Source organism: Phocoena phocoena, chromosome 19 (genome assembly GCF_963924675.1).
Source record: "Phocoena phocoena chromosome 19, mPhoPho1.1, whole genome shotgun sequence".
Lineage (NCBI taxonomy): Eukaryota > Metazoa > Chordata > Mammalia > Artiodactyla > Phocoenidae > Phocoena > Phocoena phocoena.
Window position 1 is genome coordinate 58935787 of NC_089237.1, and position 22209 is coordinate 58957995.

General features: G+C 53.9%; 1 protein-coding gene across 9 annotated transcripts in view; it reads left to right on the forward strand.

Annotated features, from left to right (window-relative positions):
* Positions 1-2819: 2819 nt before the first annotated feature.
* Positions 2820-22209, forward strand: part of TOM1L2 (target of myb1 like 2 membrane trafficking protein) — a 79218-nt gene continuing 59828 nt past the window's right edge. For all 9 annotated transcript variants that reach the window (XM_065898143.1, XM_065898145.1, XM_065898142.1 and 6 more), the window contains exon 1: positions 2820-2871. In XM_065898143.1, the coding sequence (XP_065754215.1) occupies positions 2820-2871 (52 nt within the window). The remainder of the gene's footprint in view (positions 2872-22209) is intronic.

The following is a 22209-nucleotide window of genomic DNA, read 5'->3' on the forward strand; positions in this document are numbered from 1 at the left end:
GTGCCTTCCTGCCTCCCAGTCTCTGTTCCATCCCCTTAGTGTGACTGACTCAACTCCCGAGGACGTTTCCAGTCCTCCAGCTCCCCGTCCTCTGAAACAATTTTTTCTGAGATTTCATATAACTTGACACCAACTTGTCTTTGGGGAAATTTTAACGCGCTGCATTTAGCAGATGTTACCTGAAAGTGTTTGTGCTTTTTTTTTTTTTTAAAGAAAAGTGCTGTACTTTGGGAAAGGATGCTTAACTCTGATTTCAAAACTTTGGCTGACTTCTCTTCACTCCCACCCCACCAGGGTCTGGCCCCTGTGACAGGTCAAGCCTGCTTTCCATCAGGCCCAACAATCACCGAGTGATGTGGAATGGCTGTGTTTGTTACACACACAAGGGCAAGACTTGCATCCTTTTTTTTTTTGCAGTGTGTGGGCCTCTCACTGTTGTGGCCTCTCCCATTGCGGAGCACAGGCTCCGGACGCACAGGCTCAGCGGCCATGGCTCACAGGCCTAGCCGCTCCACGGCATGTAGGGATCTTCCCAGACCGGGGCACGAACCCGTGTCCCCTGCATCGGCAGGCGGACTCTCAACCACTGCGCCACCAGGGAAGCCCAGGACTTGCATCCTTTGGCAACTAACTTCGCCTTCCAAGCCTTTGACCTCCCACCTGTAAAAGATGGGTAACTCTTCCCTCCTATATTTGTTTAAGATCATTCATTTAGTCCACATACGTGTAATGAGTAGTCACTACGTGCTGTGAATAAAACTGATCTCCTTACCTCTGTTTCAGACCTGAATCAGACAATTATACAACTCTTTAATTACAAACCATGACAAGTTTGTAGGTGTAGGGGACTGTGACAGCATACATGCAGGGACCTGTGCTGGCCAGGGGAGACCCCGCTGAGACCTGGAGGATGAGCAGGAAAGAAGGAAAAGGGGTCTGCGTGGTGAGGGTCCTGAGGTGGGAGAGGAGGAGACAGGTTCTACTGTGGCTGAAGCGACGCAAGGCTGGAGAGGCCTGCAGGAGTGTGGCGGTTATCCTAGGATCCCCGGGAAGCTCCTGGGGCTTACTAAGGGCAGTGACGTGATCAGACTTTAAGAAGCTCATTCTGGCTTGTAGTACCAAGAACAGCAAGAGTCGTGAGGCGAGAGGTGACGGGGGTGGAGGTAAGATGTGGATTTTAGAGACCTCTAGGAACTTAGTTTACATGAAGGACTGACTCTCCGCAGTTTTCAGGTAAGAAAATGGAAGCAGGTTAGAAAGGTCAAGTTACATGCCCACGTGGATACATCTAGTACATGGCAGAGGCAGGAGGACAGGCCTCCAGGGCCCATTTTCTTAATCACGACTCAACTGTGCCCAGGCACACTGTGGATCATTGTCACAGTTCACACAGTTTCTCACAGCTGTTCGGGGTCGGGGCCAAAACCCCAACACTCCTTCCCAAGGGGGTTTTATCAGTAATTCACCACCCAGCCCGGGTTGCTGTTGACTTGCCTGACAATAGTGTTGTGGTGGGCGGGGAAAGCAGCGGAGAACCTTACACCTCCTCACAGAGAAACAGATCCTGAATTGTCCTGCGAAACAAGACCTTGGGATCAACTGGACCTGGAAAATAGAGCGCCTATTGGCCGTGAATCAATAAGAGAAACCCCACCCTTTACTGAGTGCTCACTCCGAGCTAGAGCACGTTCATGATCAAATTACAGGTCAGCTCTGGGAGCCATTAGAGCAGGGAGCCCTAATGCCCTGATTTCCCAGACAGGGAAACTGAGGCCCGGGAAGGGAGCTGCTGACAAGGGACGGACATGGACCCGGGCATCCACATTCCAAGCCAAAAGCCTTCACCAAGAGGAAGTCTAGGTCTAAGGAAGAGGAACAAGTTAGCAGCATTGAGAGGTCGGACAGAGGATCAGTAATGCCCTCCTGAAGAAGCATCTATCGCTGGGCCGGGTACCTCTCTCTGGCCCGGAGGCCGGGGGTGGGACCTCAAAGGTCTCTCGGGGGCATGCGCCCGGAGGGAAGGCTTCCTCAGCTTCTCTCCCCACAAGGCCTGAAGGCCCGGGATCGGCGTGCGGCCGGCAGGGGCTGCCAGGGGCCTGCGCGCTCTCCTCTAGGTGGGGCGGCCGGCGGACTCCTCAGGGAAAAAGGTCAAGTCCTCCCGCAGCCTCTCGGCCACGGGCTCTCAGAGTCGCCGGCACTGTTCGCCGCCTGCCCCTCCTAGCTGAGCCCGGTTGCTAGGGGAACCAAGCGCCGCGCTCCTTTGCTAGGGGGAAGTCAGGGAGTAGACATCCTGGGTTAAAGTTGACGACCACGTGATCACATTTCTGGGCGGGGAAAGCCTCCCAGAACCAACTAGCCGTAGGGAAAACAAATGCTTGTCCAATCAGCACTTTCTAAGGGAGAGGAACTTACTAGCTCCGCCCTGCCCCCGCCCCCCTCTTGAGTGACTGACTCGACTCTTGTCCAATAACATTAAGGACTCCCTGGATTGACCAATATATAAATGAATCAAAATACACAGACTCGCGTTGGGAGGCGGGCCAGGGGAGGTGACGGAGATTCCTGTGACCTAGGTCACCGCCCCGCCCAATCGGACGCCGCGGGATGGGCGTGACTTCGCGGAAGGAGCTGTAGGGGCCAATCGGAAGAGGGCAGGGCAGCCATCGCCCAGTAGACGCCGGAGGGGCGGGGCCAGGGGCAGGCACCGGCGTTCCCGAGGGTGGGGCCGGGGCAAGTGTCAGTCAGGCAGGGAACGCCGCTGGGGACGCGGAGACCCGGCGGCTGACGCGCGCGGGCTGATACCGAGCCGTCCGCCCAAGATGGAGTTCCTCCTGGGGAACCCGTTCAGCACGCCGGTGGGGCAGTGCCTCGGTAAGGCCCCCACGGCGGCGCCCCGAGGCCTGGGCGGTGCTCCGCGCGTCCCTGCGCTGTGGGGCCCAGTCCTCCGCCCCGGCCCGGCCGCCGCTTTCCCAGCGGGCTCCCTGCCCTGGGCCCGCCCGGCGGAGCCGCCCTCGGCGGGGAGCGGGAGGCCGGGCGCGCTCCTGGGGAGGCTGTCGGGGGCGGGGGCGGCCGTGCCGGCTAACGACCGGAGCCCCGGCCGGGGAGCCTTGCCGCCGACTCTCCCCGTGACCTTGTGCGAGTCGCTGCCCTGTCGGGTCTGGAGTTCCGTCTGTCAGAGGCGGGGGTCCTGATGTCCGTGGTGCTGCTGTCTGCACGGTGACTGCCGCTCCCCTGCGCTCTTGAGTCTGCCAGCGGTGAACCCTTCGGTGGCAGATAGAGGGTTACTCGGCAGTTCTAATCCTGTGGGGGGCTCGGAAAGCCCGAGGTGCAGGTGAAGGACCACCAGAGGGCCCGCCCTATGGAATTTTCTTACTGAAAAAGCAACGTGCCTTTTCACCCAAGGTGGGCGCTCATGCCAAGTGTGATCAGTCTAGAATGTTGATTGGTTTCTTTTAAAACTGGGCTCCTCCTGGTTGGTGGAAGGACTGGTGAAATGTCTTTCGTGAGCACGGACCTTTGGAGTCCTCATGGGCTTGGCTGGATTAGGCTGTAGTGATTTGTTTCCTGCTTTACTTATACATTTCCAGCTTACTTTTCAGCCTTTAGTGGGGCCTGTGAAATTATTGAGGCCTCTCCCGTTGGCTAACTGGCATTTGGGAGCCTTTCTTTTCTCTGTGGTGCAGCGTCTCTGATAAGGGGTGATGGGCCCTGGAGAGGGTTTCCCCACCTTTCTCGAGGCTCCCACCCCCGTTCTTCTTCCCCAGCTGCTCTTTCACTGCATCCATGTTCCAGAAACTCATTTCTCAGTTGGGCATTGAATTCCAGTCAGCTATGAGAGGGAGCCAGTCAACTTGGGGAATTTTTTTCTTTTTCTTTTCTGTCTGCTTTACAGCAGGAGACTCTGTTACTACCTTTGAAATGCCAAGGTAGTTGATGAGGGGTATAAGTTAGAGGGGACTTTAAAACATACAGACGTAAGGGACGTACAGGTGTATAGCAAGGGGAAGGGCCATGATGCTTCTCTCAGGAAGACCTGAGCTGAATTTTGCTTCGCCCGATTCAACTGCGGGACCCGAGAAAATCGTGCGGCCCTGCTGAGCCTCAGTTTGCTTGGTGGGGGCCGGAGATTGATTCATCCCCACACTGGAGAGGCGGTGTGGGACAGCGGGCCCATCTGTGATCAGGCCCCGCGTCCACCGTCCCGTGGACAAAACACTTGACCATGAAGAGGAGGGAGCCTCCTCATTGCCAGTTGGCCAGCAGGCCAGACCTCGGTAATTTCACAGCTCAGTTCAGATAACTGACTAGAGGCCAGAGTGAGTTTCTAATGTGTCTTCTGTGCTGTTGTGACGTGCTGTTAGTGTTCTTTTAAGAGTATGTGCTCGGGGGTTGGTGGGAGGGAGGGGGTGCAGAAATAAAGCAACAGCGACAAAGCTAATGATTGCGCGCAGAGGTATACCTCACGCGAAGCAGTTCCACAGCCATCACTTGCTCCTTACGGCTGCGCTGCAAAGTAAGCTCTATTGTCCTTCCCACTTTAGAGATGAGGAAACTGAGGCTCAGCCAGGTGGAAGGATGGCTCAGCCGGTCAGAGGGAGCTGGGATTTCATAGCCATCCCGGTGCTCAAGGGGTTGAGGGGGTCAGGAGAGGGAACAGAGGTGCGTGGGACAATGTCGACCGACAGGAGGCCACGCAGTGCCGGTGCTCAGTTGCCTCGTGGGCACCGTGAGTGCCGTCAGGACGCCACTGCGCCCAGAGGAGCTGCGGCCTGCGCCTGGCGTCTTGGAGTCTGAGGGCCGTTGGTGAGGATGGGTGGGAACTGAACCGGCAGAGAAGAGGCCCCCTGTGCCTGGGGACAGGTGGAGGAGGCGGGCAGGGGGCGTGAGCACCTCAGTGGTCCCCAGTCCGCGTGGAGCAGAGGTGGCTGTGGGGAACAGGGGCAAGTTGGGTTTGGGCCCAGGATGGAGCCCTGTCCTGGGTGGGTGGCATCAAAGGCCACATTCTGTAGCTGACCACAACTGTTAGTCTCTCTGGACCTCATTTTCCTCACTCAGCAGCCGCTGCAGCTTCTACCTAAACCATTCCCTCAGTCCATTTCAGCAGGCGTTTTGAGTGCGTATTGGGTACCAGGCCCCAGGATACAGATATTAAAAAGCTGCTCGGAGGGGCCCTTCTGTAGCGGTAACGCACCCACCAAGGTGTCCTGAGCTGCAGAGCCTCAGGCTCACTGTCCGGGGATTCGTAGAGCCGCGATTACCCCGCCTCATGCCTGGCCTCACTTGAGCTCCCTGGCCTTGTTCGGTCAAACGCGTGGTCTGCCCGTCGCAAGGCGGCAGCTAAGCTCCATCTGATGTGGTTACGTGCCTTCCCTGCATCCACGCTGCCCGTGGTCCTGGAAGGTGGCTCCCGAGTGGAGGGCAAGGGTCAGAGCTAGGACGGGCCGCAGTGTGAGGGCCGAGAAGCGTGGAGGAAGGCAGAGTGCTTCCTCGTGCCGTCCGACTCTCTCCTCTGAAACAAGTTTCAAATGGTCCTGTCCTAATGGCTGTCGCATATGCGGAGTCCCCGAGCCAGGTCCATGGTGCTCTGCAGACGTGCACGGCTCTCCTTGTATTGGCCGGAAAACGTTTTCAGATCGTCCTTTTCCAGGAGTGAAGTTTGGATTCATTTAGATGAAAAGATTGGTGAGTAGTTCGTTAATTGCACCCAGAGTATTGGGGGCAGGCTGGTAGCAGGAGGACCAGCGCTTCTCTGCTGCAGGGCTTGTGCCCATGGATTGGGTGGTGTGGGGTCTGAACTGCCTCCTGGAGCTTCATGCATTCAGGGGCTCTGTATCGCCTCTCTTGTATACCAAGCGAAACGCTTACCAGGACGTTCAGTCCAGTAAAGGAGCTAAGACAGGGACCTAAATCAGGTAGGACAGAAAGTGTTGGCCCAAGATTGGACAGATAAACAAAGTAAGGTAATGGAGGACAGAGGGGTCACCTCCAGCAGCAGTAATAACAGTTAAAGGTTTTTTGTTTTTTTAAAAAATTTAATTTTATTTATTTATTATTTTTGGCTGCGTTGGGTCTTCATTGCTGCACGTGGGCTTTCTCTAGCTGCAGCGAACGGGGGCTACTCTTTGTTGCAGTGCGTGGGCTTCTCATTGCAGTGGCTTCTCTTGTTGCGGAGCACGGGCTCTTGGCGCACGGGCTTCACTAGTTGTTGCGCGCGGGCTTCAGTAGTTGTGGCTCGCGGGCTCTAGAGCGTAGACTCAGTAGTTGTTGTGTGCGGGCTTAGTTGCTCCGCGGCATGTGGGATCTTCCTGGACCAGCGACTGAACCCGTGTCCCCTGCATTGGCAGGCGGGTTCTTAACCACTGCGCCACCAGGGAAGTCCCTAGTTAAAGGTTTTGCTTTTTTAAAATCGCGTACTGTGTTACCGTGTGCCGGAGACTGCAGTAGGTGCTTTGTGTATCTTGCAGTCCTTTAATTCTTAGAACAACACTGTGAGTGAGGTACTGTTATTATTTCCACTTTGCGGACAGGGACCCGGAGGCAGTGAGAGGGTCACACAGCTAGCAGCGAGGGAGCTGGAGTTGCAACCCAGCGTCCCAGCATTCTGGCTCTGGAGCTGCTGCCCTGGGGGGCAGGTGAGGAGGGGCACCTTGGGGACAGGAGGAACCCAGCCCTCAGGGGGTGGGATTTGGCTCACGTAGGAGTGGAGAGGAGGCTCGGAGGGCGCTCTGAGCGAAGGCTGGGTGTGGAGGGGTGGTGGTAACACCAGCCTGGGGAGCGGTGGGGGGCCAGGTGGACAGACATCAGGCCTGACTGACGAGGCTTCGAATGTAGGCCGCGTGGTTTGGCCTCTTTCAGTGGTGGCACTGGGGAGCCATGGGTGATTTGTAGGGAAGGGAGTGGCACAGCTGTCATTACAGAGCCGGGGACATTTCCCCTTGGCAGCCCCCAAAAGGCCATTCCTCTCTGACCATCAGAGCCCCCGTGTGTGCAGAGCAGGGGTCTGACGGGGGAGTCAGCACACGCCGTGCCAGTTCCCCGAGGTCCGGGGTTGGGCCCTTCCTGGAAGCCCCCAGTAGAGATGAGGGGTGCTGAGGTGGGTGGAGGGAGCACGGGAAGAAGTGTGGGGTTCTGAGAGCATCTGCCCTTAACTGCCTGGATGGTTATAGAGCGCCGGCCCGCTCCCTGCCCCCCTGCTTCCGGCTCACAAGGACAGGAGCTGAGAGGATGGCTCGTAGGGCTTGGCGGGAGGGCTGCCCTGCTTAGGGGGCGCTATGGGGCTATTAACAGGCCCGGTAGAACTGTGCTGTTAAGAAGCTTGAAACATACGCGCAAATGCAAAGGGGGAAAATCACCATACTGTGCTTTCTTACAAACTCTTTGAGACTCTTCTCATTTCACAGAATAAGTGAAATAAGTAGAGTGCTTGTGTATTTGACCCTCTATTTTCTCAAGTCTTGGAGATGCAGTGTTGTGTAAGTGCTCTTAGCATATTTCTGGGCGGTACGCCTGCTTTTTTGGGGGGTGGATGTCAGCTGATGAAGGGGGTATAAACACAGTGCCCAGAGGGGCATCGGTTAAGCACTCTTGCTCTTGACCTAGCAGATAAGTCACTCAGAATTTTTAGGCTAACCTACTAGTCTGAAAAGAAAGAAAGAACGTTCAGACTTTTTTTGGTGACTCAGCTTGTTATGGCCAGGAGAAGGGCCTGTTAAAAACCAGCCTCAGACTTGGTGCGTATTTCAGTGCTCCCTCCAACCCTCCTGACCTAGAAGAATTTCCGATCTTCTCCATCCAGTCCTGAAGCCTGCTGGCCGTCAGCACTTGCCTCCTCCTCCAGGCAGCCTTCCTAGACCAGCCTGTTTGTAGTGCTGTCTCTTCTCTGAACTCACCATGTGTGTTATCCGAGGCATTCACTTGGCTCTGCCCTCACCCTCCAGGGTTTGTGAAGGCTAGCGGAGAGAACGTGTGTGGGTCCCCAGCACAGCTAACATACTGTTGCCTCCTCCTGCCATGCTGTTTCCTGTTGTTTGTCTTGCGTCCTGTCCTGTTTATTGCCTTATCTTCCTCAGGGCAGGATGTGTACCTTCTGTTTCCCCGTGACCTTCACAGCACGTGGTACAGTCTGCTCTGCACAGTTACTCACTCCAAAGGTTCCTTTCTATCAATGTTATTATTATTATTTTTTTAGCATCTTTCAAAGCTAAAAATAATAGCCATCATTTACTGGCCCTTCACCACGTGCCAGGCACCCTGCGAAGTGCTGAACAAACGTTATCTCATTCAACATTTTTTCTCAGGAAACTCCACGAAGTCAGGGGTGTCATGTCCATTTCACAGGTGAGGACCGGAGGCTTAGAGGAGTTAAGCAACTTGCCCAGGGCTGAGCCGTGCTCCACACCCAGGGCCTGAGCTCCAGGGCTTTGTCCTGTTGCCCTGTAGACGGCAAGCCTGGCCTGGAGCCTGTAGACAAGAGGTGGCCTTCGCTGATCCACTGTGAGTTCCAGAGCCTTCTAGGTGCCCTTTGCCTGCTTGTTCTCTTCCACCACGGGCACTGTGTTTTGGCTGGAGACAGCCCCGCCTCTGCCTCTGTGAGCAGCTGCCTGCGTGTGGGTCCACTGACTGGACACAGGGAAGGGTGTGTGTGACAAAAATGCTGCTCCGTCGCTTCTCACAGGGTCCTTAAGGCGATCACTGAGACACTGTATGTAAAAGCAAAATGTGTTACTATGTTATAGTATTTCCCACACACCTTCTAGACTCGTCTTCCATGAGGGCACTCGTTTTTATTTGTACCTGTTTATTTACTTTTTAAAAATTGTAGAAAAACACACATAGCAGAAAATTTACCATTCTGACCGTTTCAGAATGTTCAGTGGCATTCAGTACATTCACTCTGTTGTGCAACCATCACCAGCATCCATTTCTAGAGCTTTCCTCATCTTGCCCAACTGAAAGTCTGTCCCCATTAAGCACTAACTCCCCTCCTCTCCCCCCAGGCCCTGACCCCCCCCCCCCGGCCCTTCTACTTTCTATGAATCTCACGACTCCAGGGGCCTCATGTGAATGGAGTCATGCAGTGCTTGTCCTTCTATGCCTGGCTTGTTTCACTCAGCAAGATTCACCCATGTTGGAGCAGGTGTCAGAGTTTCCTTTCCTTTCTTTTTCTTTTTTATTTTTTTTGCGGTACGCGGGCCTCTCACTGCTGTGGCCTCTCCCGTTGCGGAGCACAGGCTCTGGACACGCAGGCTCAGCAGCCATGGCTCACGGGCCCAGCCGCTCCGCGGCACGTGGGATCTTCCCGGACCGGGACACGAACCCGTGTTCCCTGCATCGGCAGGCGGACTCTCAACCACTGCGCCACCAGGGAAGCCCTCCTTTCTTTTTAAGGCTGAGTAATACTCCATTGTGTGTATAGGACACAGTTTGTGTATCTGTTCATCCACCTTTGAGTTGCTTCTACCTTTGGGCGGTCGTGAATACTGCTGCTGTGAACATGGGTGTGCAAATATCCCATGTTTATGTTCGTGTCCCTGCATTCAATTCTTTTGGATATAAACCCAGAGGTGGAATTACTGGGTCCTGTGGTCATTCTGTTTTCAGTATTTGGAGGGAGAACCGCCATGCTCTTTTCCACAGCAGCTGTACCGTTTTACATCCCCACTAGCTGTGCATAGGGTTCCAGTTTCTTCACATTCTCCCCAAAACTTGTCATTTATTTATTTTTTTACGGTAGCCATCCTAATGGCTGTGAAGTGTTTTCTCACTGTAGTTTTGAGTTGATACCGAGCATCTTTTCATGTGCTGATTGGCCATTTGTGTATCTTTGGAGAAATGTCTACTCACATCCTTTGCACGTTTTTTAATCAGGTTGGTTTTGTTGTTGAGTTTTAGGAATTCTCTCTATATGTTGGATATTGACCTCTTATTAGATATTAGATTTTCTCCCCAGGGGGAGAAAATATTGCCTCTTTACTCTGTTGCTTGGGTCCTTTGATGAAACCCAGTGTATCTGTTTTTTCTCTTGTTGCCTGTGCCTCTGGTGTCCTGCCCTGATTCTCAGAAGAGTCTGACACGTGCCCTGAGGACAGGCAGGGTGACGCTGGCTGTGCTGGTCAGCCTCACTCCTCACCAGGTGCCGGCTGAGGGCCCCACAGGCAGCAGCCCCGCGAGGCAGGCGCAGTCACTTGCGTCTGGTAGAGAAGGAGACTGAGGGTCAGCAGGTGGGTCCCTCCCGGAGGCCTGGGGTAACAAGTGGCAGCGCAGGGACTTGCACCAGGCCTGTGGGCTCCAGAGCCAGGGCGCTTACCCACTCAACCGGAGCTGTCTGTGGAGTTGAGTAGATGCACTTGTGGCTGAAAATCTGGAAATAGTCGTCTCAAGTTCAGATCGGCCTTAGCATTACTCGCTGTTCACCCGGTTCCAGTGCGAGTCGGTGCAGAGTGTCCTTGTCACCCCTGTTTCCAGAGAGTTCGGTGAGAGGCAGTGCACCAAGACTCTCACTGTGGATTTTCCTTTCTCTTCGGATGTGCTTTGGATCCACAGTGTCAGGAGGAGGAAGAGGGATGAATAGACGCCAGGTTCTCCGAGTGGCCAGCTTGCTTTTCAGGCATCGCCAGCTGCTGTTTTGATCGGGACTGAAGCGCAGGCCTTGTAGTCTGGGGGGCGTGTCCAAAATTCTGTTTGAGGTTTTGGTTTAAAGTGGAGGTTGATGGAGAGAGCCTGGTCCCTCCTCTCAGGGAACTGGGCCTCTGAGAGCTGGGAACAAGGCCAGGGCCCGGAAGCGATGCTGTTACGTTCTCTGCCGCAGGGGCTCCCGGCGTGGCGTTGTCACTGTGGGAAACACGGCCTGGGGAGGGTGCTGCCTGGTGTCGGAAGGCGGAGTTAACTCCGGAAACTTCAACCAGCGATTCCAGGAACCACTGAATTCTGGCTGGAAGGGCCTTCGTGGCATTTGGTCCAAACCCCTCACCACTACTGTTGAGGAAACTGAGGACCAGATAGGCTAGGTCTGTGCTCTTTCTACCCCAACAATTCTTTTTGTTTGTTTTTTTTGGGGGGGGGCAGTTTTTTTGGCTACACAGCGCAGCATGCAGGATCTTAGTTCCCCGGCCAGGGATGGAACCCGTGCCCCCTGCAGTGGAAGCACGGAGCCCTAACCACTGGACTGCCAGGGCAGTCCCTACCCCGACAACACTTCTGACACCAAATGTGTGGGTTTTTTCTGGACGCTAGCCAATTCTGACACCAACTGGCATCCCCGATCCAATCCGATTCGATTCACTTCGACCTGCCTGCCTGCCTGGGGTTGTTGCAGGACCGCAGGGAAACGGCTCAGCCCCACGAGACCGCCGCACTTCAGACACCAGCACCTCTGACCAGCTGGCTGTAAATTGGGGGTGTTCCTGTGACCCCTTCTTCAGGTTTGAGAATTTGCTAGCTTAGCTCACAAGACACGGGAAAACACCTTACTTGGTTTTCAGGGTAAGTCCGTCACATCATGAATGACTCCAGCTCACGAAGATGAAAACTTTTGTTTTGTTTCAAAGTTAACCACGTTTAGTCTAATCACATGGGACTATTTAGTTCCCGGTTTGGTGGTTGATAAAGTTAGCTCATAAACTCCCCTTTGCTCTTCTGTTTTTCCTGCTTTCTGGCTTCCGTCCAGAACAGAGGAGCTGCTCCCAGACAGGACTCAGGAGGGCCGGGGCTGGCCGGCGTCCCGCTGCTGATTTGCTGTGTGACTCTGGAAAGGTCACGTCCGACCGTTAACTCCTGTGCTGAGGGCGAGTTGAACAACTTCATTTCCACGCCTGAAGCTTAAGGCCTAAATCAAAGTAGCTTTCAGTTTTTCTTCAGACCTTTAGCCTCCATAACTCAGCCTCAAGGGCACAGAAGAACTCTCTGCATACTTAAAAAAAAATTATGGTAAAATATACATAACACAAAATTCACCATCTTCACCATTTTTCAGTGAACGGTTGAGTGGCATTAAGTCCATTCACCTGGTTGTTCAGCCATCACCACCATCATCTCTAGAACTCTTTACATCTTGTAAATCCGACACTGTCCCCATTAAACAGTAACTGCTATTCTCCCTCCCCCAGCCCCTGGCACCCCGCTTCTACTTTCTGTCTCTATGAATTTGACGACTCCAGGAACCTCATATAGGTGGAATCAGACAGTATTTGTCTTTTTGTGACTTGCTAATTTTACTCAGCAGAATGTCTTTAAGATTCACCCATGTTGGAGCAGGTGAAAAGAATCTTTCTTTTTTTTTTGCGGCACACGGGCCTCCCACTGTTGTGGCCTCTCCCATTGCGGAGCACAGGCTCCGGACGTGCAGGCTCAGCGGCCATGGCTCACGGGCCCAGCCGCTCCGCGGCACGTGGAATCTTCCTGGACTGGGGCACGAACCCGCGTCCCCTGCATCGGCAGGCGGACTCTCAACCACTGCGCCACCAGGGAAACCCTCTCCTTTCTTTTTAAGGCTGAATAGTACTCCATTGTACGTATAGGCCATGTTTTGTGTATCCACACATCTATCTTTGGACACTTGGGTTGCTTCCACGTTTTGGCTGTCGTGATTAATGCTGCTGTGAACATGATGTACGGATTTCTCTTTAAGATCCTGCTCTCAATTCTTTCGAGTATATACCCATCAGTAGCATTGCTGTCTCATATGGTCATGTGGTAGTTGTATTTTTAATTTTTTTAGGAACCTCCGTACTGTTTCCATAGTGGCTGCCCCATTTCCCATCCCCACTCACGGTGCACGAGGGTTCCAGTTTCTCCACATCCTCGCTGATACTTTATGTTCTGGTTTTTTGATAGCAGTCATCCTGAAGGGTGTGAAGAGGTTGCATACTTTTTGGGGTGTATTATTAAGCTCCCGGGAGAGTTGGGGAGCCAGCGCCATGAGGCGCCCTTCCCTCAGCTCAGAGGCTCCCTCCACAGTCGGATCTGTGCCAGGATGGACACGTGAAGAAAGTTCCGGGGAGTGATTGGGACACCTGCGGCGAGGACCATGGTGACCCTGGGATCGGGGGGCGTCTGAGTAAGGTGGCATCGAGCCTGCCTCTCGGGAGGAGCTGGAGAGGCAGAGCAGAGAGCTGTACGTGGGGGCCAGGGCGGAGGAAAGGCCCAGAGGTGGGTGGTGTGCCCGGCAGCTGGGGGCGCTCCCCCGGGAGTGGGCCGCCGACCACTGGGGACTGGCGGGCAGTCACACTGAGTCAGTGCTCTGAGGGTCTCGTGCCCCAGCTTGCGTGCTCCCTGTTCTAACTCGGTGGGGGGTGGCCTCGGCCGGGGCCTTAGGGAGGCAACAGGATCCAGCTAGAATAACCTGGCTTTGATTTCACTCTCCTTGTTTATTTTCGTTATTTTTATGTTACTTCGGATTAATGCCAGATGAATTTGCGTGAGAGAAGGGCGCCTCGTGGCGCTGGTTCCCCAAGTCCCTCGGGAGCCCCCGAGGGCCGGGCCGTTCCCCCCCACCTGCACCCAGCCCTCCCTCCTGGTCCTGCCGGGCCGGGTGCTGGGAAGCATGGCCAGTGCACTGGGCCCTGCTGGCGGGCAGGCCGCACCGCCCCTCCCGGCGCTGGAAGAGGCAGGTGGGGCCCCGAGGGGCGGGCTGGAGTGTGCCCTGACAGCGTCTGAGCAAGGACCTCTGCACGTGCCCCTCGGCTTCCGCCTGCTTTGGGACAGTCCACCCTCACGGCCCCCCCGCCCCCGCCCCGCCCGGCATTTCCACCCCTGCGTGGCATTGCCACAGTGGGTGGGAAGACAGGCCTGGCTCTGTCCTCCCACCCCCTCCCCAGGATCAGCGTGACCGCATCTCATGGCCTGGCTGGTGTGGGCGGGAGGTTATGCGGGCAGATGTAGCTGCTGGGGGGGACCAGGCCCTGCGCCCAGCCCACTCTCGGCAGGGGCACGTGGACCAAGCAGAAAGTCCGGGGCTGTGCCCTGGGGCTGCTCCTGCTCTGCAAAAGGGGCACTTTTTCGTAATTTGCTCAGCGCTCCCCGTGGGCTGGCTGGAGAGCCATGGCCCACACCCACCCCCTAGGTAAGGGCTGGGGGCATCCATCCTGGTGTCCATCCTGCTGGCATGATAATGTGCGTGGCTTTCCTTCTCTTCTCTGTCCTCCAAGTTCTCTGTAATTCATTTTTTTAAGTGGAAAAACCCAGAGTCCTCCATTTCGTGAAGATTACTTGGGATCTAGTTTTGTGCGGTGCCGAATCAGAGCCAAAGAAAATCTCCGTGGACTATTAAGGGGTCACTTTTGCTCCTAAAATATCAACATTGACTAAGGTTTACAGGCTAAAAAAAGAGGGAGGGACTTCCCTGGTGGTCCAGTGGTTGAGAATCCGCCTTCTGGTGCAGGAGATGCGGGTTCGAGCCCGGGTTGGGGAACTAAGATCCCGTGTGCTGGGGGGGCAGCTGAGCCCGTGTGCCGCAACTAAGACCTGACACAGCCAAAAATAAAAATTAATTAATTAAAAAAATATTTTTTAAAAAATAGAGGGAAAATGGGTGAGTGTGTGCTGAAGCTTGATAATGAGTTTGCTCTGCTGTGATGTGGGCCTGTCCCCTCCTCAGCGCACATCCGTGGTTTGCGGCGGAATTAGCTCTTTATCGTCTCGTGGAGTCCAACTGGTGTTGGGCATTGAAATCCATATTTATTTACGTTCGTGTGTGTGTGTGTGTGTCCTTTCAGAGAGCTGTTCATTCCCAGCTTGACACTGTTTTCTATCCTGTGCCCAGAGATTTCTGAGCCATATAAATATATATATATATTTTAAAAATTTATATACATATATATTTTGCAGTATGCGGGCCTCTCACTGTTGTGGCCTCTCCCGTTGCGGAGCACAGGCTCCGGATGCGCAGGCTCAGTGGCCATAGCTCACGGGCCCAGCCGCTCCGCAGCATGTAGTATCTTCCCGGACCAGGGCACGAACCCATGTCCCCTGCATCAGCAGGCGGACTCTCAAACACTGCGCCACCAGGGAAGCCCTATAAATATATTTTTAATATTTATTTACTTATTTATTTGGTTGCACCAGGTCTTGGTTGCGGCAGGCAGGGTCCTTAGTTGTGGCATTCGAACTCTTAGTTGCGGCATGCATGTGGGATCTAGTTCCCTGACCAGGGAGCGAACCCGGGCCCCCTGCGTTGGGAGCGCACTGTGCCACCAGGGAAGTCCCTCGTATGTATGTGTGTGTGTATATATATATATATATATATATATATATATATTTTTTTTTTTTTTTTTTTTTGCGGTACGTGGGCCTCTCACTGCTGTGGCCTCTCCCGTTGCGGAGCACAGGCTCCGGACGCGCAGGCTCAGTGGCCATGGCTCACGGGCCCAGCCACTCCACGGCATGTGGGATCTCCCCAGACCGGGGCACGAACCCGCGTCCCCTGCATCGGCAGGCGGACTCTCAACCACTGGGCCACAGGGAAGCCCTATATATATTTTTTTTTTTCCTATATTTTTAATATATGTTAAATCATTAATCAAGGAACGTGTGTATGCTGAAACATTGGTGGCCACCTCCCTTACAATTTGACTCTTTCTACCCAGCTTTTAACTGTGTTCATCCTATAGGCACTGTTTCTTGGCTAACGAGATAAAATCATCTTCGAAAGGAAAGCTAAAGACTCTTGCATTACCTTTTTCTCCTTTAAATCCACCCTTTGGTATTTGCAAAGGTCAGATGAGCGATTCTGGCGTCCGTGGCCCTGATGAATGGGAAACCGTACGTTCCCATTGGCCTCTGAGGATGAGGGATTACTGCGGTGGCCGAGGCATCTGCTGTAATGTCAGGAGCGCGGCGATGGGAATGGCAGGAGCAGCAGGCCCATGAAAAATGCAGGAAGAGGGAAGCTCCTCTCCGCTTGCAACCACGCGGACACCTCTGAGCATTTGTTCTCCTCCGTTAAACCTTGTGGCTGAGAATCAAGTATGGGGGGCGCGGGTGCCCCTGTCCTGAGAGGCTGCCCGCGCATCAGCCTGTTTGCGTTCAGCGTTCGCCCCCGTGGGGGATGTCGGCTTTATTCTAAGTTAAATAAAAATCGTCATGTTGGCGCCTAGATTTTCGCGGGAGAAGCAGGTGCTGTGCGTTGGGAGAGTAATGAATACGGCGTCTCTACCCTCTCCCAGGAGCAGATGGTCTGCGTCAGTTCATTTTGTGACCTTTCTTTGCTTCTAAGACACCAAATCTCTGATCCCACGGATCATAAATATTCTTTAGGTTTGCAGGCACGAGGTAAGGGGAGCAGCAAGCTGTCGCTATCGTTTTCCATTTGTCTGGCACCTTTGGAAGGAACTCATTACAGCATTTTTAGGCCCTGCGTAAGCCTGCTGCAGCCATGGGCTTTACGGACACGTGAAGGGCGCCGCAGCCAGGCTGCCTCAGCCAAGGTCGGGGAGGAGCCCTCTGCTCAGCGTCCTGCCGTCCTCACCTCTCCACTCACTGGGCAGCCCTCCCAGCAGCCGGCACAGAGCCCGCCCATCTACCCAGGGCTGCGGTTTTTTTTTTGCAGTACGCGGGCCTCTCACCGTTGTGGCCTCTCCCGTTGTGGAGCACAGGCTCCAGACGCACAGGCTCAGCGGCCATGGCTCACAGGCCTAGCCGCTCCACGGCATGTGAGATCTTCCCGGACCGGGACACAAACCAGTGTCCCCTGCATGGGCAGGCAGACTCTCAACCACTGCGCCACCAGGGAAGCCCAGAGCCGCGTTTTTAAAGTCACTAATCGTGATAACGGCCACCTCATCTTGATCGCCCATTGTATTGGGGAGGGGCCATCAGGGGTGGCCTCTCCCTGCCCCAGAACCCGCATTCTTGCAGGAGGCAGACCGGAAATAAGAGCAGTCTGGGGGGTCCTGATAAGAGGAGTGTGCGCTGTGCTGGGCTCAATGGGAGGTGCCCCCAGAGCTGGTCCCCCGCAGGGTTGTATGGATTGAGGAGGGTGCTGGGGGAGGACACAGTTCTGGATGTCCGCGGGGGCCTGGTTCGGGGGAGGACAGTCACCCTGGGTGTCAGGCTGGAGGGTGTGGACTTTGTCTGGAGTCAAGGGGGAAGCCTGGCAAATGAACTTACTACAAAATAGAAGTAGAGTCACAGAGGTAGAAAACAAACTTATGGTTACGGGGAGGGGGAGGGGGAGGGGGAGGGGCGGGGGGGATAAACTGGGAGATTGGGATTGACATGTACATACTACTGTATATAAAATAGGTAACTAATAAGGACCTGCTGTAGAGCACAGGGAGCTCTACTGAATACTCTGTAATGACCTAGATAGGAAAAGAATCTAAACAAGAGTGGATACATGCATGTGTGTAACTGATCCACTTTGCTGTACCCCTGAAACTAACACAACGTTGTAAATTAACTGTACTCCAATAAAAATTTTTTTTTAAAGTGGTGGGGGGGCTTGGGGTGGTTTTGAATGCGTAGGGGCACCACGTGGCCAGGCTTCTGTTTGGGGAAGAGCATCCTGGGCGATGTGGAGGGCGGGCTGTGGGAAGAGGGCTGCAGGGGTGATGCGAGTGAGGGCCGAGAGCCCCTGTCCCGCTCCGGCTCTCACTGCCTTCTCCTCCTTCCGTCTCTCATGACTCCATCCTCCTTCCCGTCACCCAGAGCCTTTCCACACCCCAGTAGTCCTGCTTCCCTTCTGACACCTCCTGAGACCCCTGGGGCAGGGGCTCACCCTTCCCCAGCCCCCCTACAGCAGCCTGGGCTTCCACCACGGGACCCTCAGTGGAGACCACCTTGCTCTCAACTCCCCGGTTCGGGCATGGGCAGTCCCCTGGGGCTGGGCCCTGTGGGTAGAAGAGGGGGCGGGGGCTACAGAGCAATTATCACAGCGGATCTGAGGGGACTCAGAACTGGGGGACAGCACACCTCAGTTTGAAAGCCTGCTCCTCCTTACACATTCTCCAGGAGATGAGGCGATCTTTTTGGTGTTTACTTTTTCCTGGGGAAGATTTCAAACATAAAAATAGGGAAAACAGTGTAATGAGCTTCTACGTTCCCCATGACTCAGCTTCCCCAAGTCCTCAGCATCTGGCAGAGCCGACCTAGTCTCATGGACTCGGCCCGCCTCATTATGTGGAAGCAGATTCCTTGTCTCCTGTCATTGTGACCGTGCGCGTCTCTAAAAGGTCAGGGCTTTTGACTGAAGCCCGGGAGCCTGGACTCCCTGAGCCCGGCCTTCTTTCCTGCCCGGTGGGTGAGGACGCCTCGCCCAGGGCTGCTGGGCACGGGGTCGCTTGGGAGGCCTTTGCCAGAACCCGTACAGCTCCTTTTCTCCACGACCGCACCCGGCACCGTCACAGCCTGGGGGCGGGCGAGACCCGGGCCTGTTCTTGGCCCCAGCGCTCACCACCGTGCTTGGGGCAGTGGCTTAGGCTGGGCCTCTGTGTCCTCATCTTTAAAAATGGGGCAGTCGGAGCTCCCTCATAGGCTGGGTTTAAGGTTTAAAGGAGACAACGTGTTATGTGTCCGTACATGATAAGCTCAGTACACCGGTAGCTTGTATTGTATACATTCTTTCGGTAATATACCCTGCAGCATATTAGCCGCTATCCCCGTTTTACAAATGAAGCAACGGAGCGTTAACACCAAGATCAAGTCACGTGCCTGCGCTCCTGGGGCGAGTGAATTATAGAGCCAGGGGTCTGAGCCCAGGTCTGACTCCCTCATGGCCCCCCTTTGTTATGGCTAATTCTTTATTGAACCGTGCTCGGTGGCCTCAAGGAAAAGAACGTGCTGGTCTTGGATCAGCAGACCAAGGTCATGCGGTCCTGCCTCTGTCTGATGTTCCAGCCAGCGCAGTCTCCTAGCACCTGACAGCACGTGCAGGTTCTCCCCAGACCCCTCGCCCGTATCCTCCGCCTTCTTCCTGCTTCTCCGTTGTTAGCGCCAGTCAGCCCCGCAGTGCAGAGAAACGGGGCGGGCCAGGGAAGACAGTTCAGGTCAAACACGGGCATGTCAGCCCTTTTGTGCTGAGTTTTAGTGGAAAGAGTCAAGCTCTAAAGGGCAGTGAGGGTCGTTGGTCACCTGCAGATGTTTGTTTTCCAGTCCGCCGAGATAGTGAGGGGCGGACAGGACGGATTTATCCGTTTCAACTGTAAAATTGATGGGAATGGAAAATGTGAAGTAAATGTGGCAGAGCTGGACATCAAACTCAGGCCCGGGCCAGTCTCTTCGGTCCACGGTGCCTCGGGCCACGCAGGCAGAGACCCCGGGGGCAGGTGAGAAACGCTGCCGGCAGGTGACCCACTGGCTCGGAACCCTCCTCTGGAAGATCTGGTCCAGTTCTGGCTTAATGGGAGTCAGCGTCACTGGGCCAGGACTCAGCTTCCTGTCTGGCTCTCCACACCTGTTTAGTGAGGTTCTCTGTTACCCAAATACGCAAGCCAGGCAGATGAGCGAGTTGTCTGTAGCTGTCGGAGGGCAGAGCGCGGACTTGGGCATGTTTAGGCCACGGCCAGGCCTCTTCCTGCGCGTCCACCGTGGCCCGCTGGGCCTCCGTCAGTTAGCAGCAGAATCGCCGGGGACCCGTGGCTCCTCCCAGGTGCTCAGCTTGCCCGGGGAAGAAGTGGCAGTTAGCAAAGGTGGAGGACGGCCTCTCACTGGAGAAATGATCTTCTCTGTGGGTGTGAGTGCGTTCTGGGGTGTCACGTCTGGAACACCAACCTTCAGTGGTGTAGTTTCCCCAAATCAAACCCTAGAAGAGATTTTAGGGGAAGGTGGAGAGTCCCAGTGGTACAGCTTTTACAGGTATGACTTGCAAGCCCCGTGGAGGAGCCTCCCCTTTGGGTAGGGAAGCAAAACCGGTTACTTCACTGCTGGAATGACAGCCTGGCTTTCTTGGGGTCCAGCCAAGAAAACAATTTATGAGACTGACCCCTATGCTTAACCAGCTAAAGCTTTGGGCTGAAATCCAGAATTCTTATTATGGGAAGTGGAGTTAAAATTGTTCCCTCTGAAACCCAGTGGCTGTTTATTTGATTAGTGAGGTCGCTCCAATGACAGCTGTGGAGCCCAGTCTTTAATTAGGAGAAGAATTTGCCCTGAACTTCATCAGAATGGCATGTCTGAGGGCCTCCATTGTTTTCCTTCCTGGCTTCTTCCAGCCTCGCCTTAGGCCCAGTCTTCATCCTGGGTCAGAGCTTGTTTCTTCCGGCGCTCCATTCCAGACGCTGTCAGCAGCCCCGGCCCCTCTGCCTGCACAAGCTGGGGGGCTGCTTCTGGAGCCCAGGGTCCACATGAGGCCTGCGTGCGTTTGTTGCATGAAGTTGGGTAAAGCTGCCGAGTCTGGCGCGCCTTTGTTGCAGCCACGCGCTACTGCAAGTGCTCTACACGTGTAAGCGCATCTCATCTTAGTGACGAGCAGGTGAAGCAGAATCCGAAACATCCGGTTTCATAGGTGAGGGTGCTGAGGGGCAGAGATGACGCAGCTGGTTAGTGACGTGCCCCCTTGCGGAGCCTAGCACACCGCAGCACTCAGTGGAAGTTTATCGAGCCTGGGCATCTTCGGTGCCTAAACGTCCCTTACGTTTATCGTCTCTGCCCTCTAGTTGTTTTGTTTCTTTGTTGTTTTTGTTCTGGCTGCACTGTGCAGCTTGTGCAACCTTAGTTCCCAGACCAGGGATCGAGCCCAGGCCCCGGCGGTGAGAGTAGAGTCTTAACTACTGGACCGCTAGGGAATCCCCTCTGCCCTCTAGGTTTTACTTTAACTTTTCTCTGAGAATATTGAATGTATCAATCTTATCTTCAAATCTGGGTTTACTTTTTAAACTTTGTGTTATGGAAAAATTTAAGCATGTGCAAAAAAAGAGAATGGTATAATGAAGCTCCACTTAACCCTTTATATAACTTCGGCAATTATTGACTCATGGCATATTTTGTCAATATGCCCATCTACTCGCTCTCCTGGCCTGTATTATTTTGAAGTAAATCCCCCAAATCATAGTATTTCAGCCATATATTTTCAGTGTGTATCTCTATAAGAAAATAAACTCTTTTAAAAACAACCATAATACCATTATTGTGCTTCAAGAACGAACAGTAGGGCTTCCTTGGTGGCGCAGTGGTTGAGGGTCCGCCTGCCGATGCAGGGGACACGGGTCCGTGCCCTGGTCCGGGAAGATCCCACATGTCGCGGAGCAGCTGGGCCCATGAGCCATGGCCACTGAGCCTGTGCGTCCGGAGCCTGTGCTCCTCAATGGAAGAGGCCACAACAGTGAGAGGCCCGCGTACCACAAAAAAAAAAAAAGAATGAACAGTAATTCCCTAATATTGCATATTCAGTTGGCATTAAGTTCTAGTTCTCTTTTTTTTTGAAATTGGGGTATAGTTGCTTTACAATGTTGTGTTAGTTTCTACTGTACAGCAAAGTGAATCAGCCATATGTATATATATATCCCCTCTTTTTTGGATTTCCTTCCCATTTAGGTCACCACAGAGCACTGAGTAGAGTTTCCTGTGCTATACAGCAGGTTCTCATTAGTTATCTATTTTATACATATTAGTGTACACATGTCAATCCCAATCTCCCAATTTATCCCACCCCACTCCCGTTCCCCCCTTGGCATCCATGCGTTTGTTCTCTACATCTGTGTCTCTATTTCTGCCTTGCAAACAGGTTTATCTGTACCATTTTTCTAGATTCCACGTATATACGTTAATATGCGTATTTGTTTTCTGATGTCTCTTTACAGTCTGTTTGAATAGGCTCTGATAAGGTCTGCGTTGCGGCTGGCTGATGTGTCTCTTCTGTCTCTTTTAATCCATAGGCTCCTCCTCCATATTTCCTTTACTGCAGGGTATTTGTTGAAGAAACCAGGTCACTTGTCCTATTGAGTTTCCCGTGGTTTGGATTGTGCTGATTGTATCTCTGTGGTGTCATCTGACATGCTCACGTGTTCCTCTGTTTCCCGTAAACTACAGTCTGACCAAGTTCAGGTTTAATTTGCTGACAGGACTCCCTCTCAGGAGGCAAGGACCTCTGCTGTCTCTTTGCGCTGTTCACAACCACTGATGACCAGGGCCTAGATCCGCTGATTCTTTAGGGATTGTAAATGGTTACCAAACTGGGTTTTATTCCCTCGAGGACCTGTTCCTCAAGGTGCCTGTCCCAGGGCCAGGCACAAAGAAGGCTTCTTAAGACTCGATACCAGTTCTGCCCTCTGGCTTCTC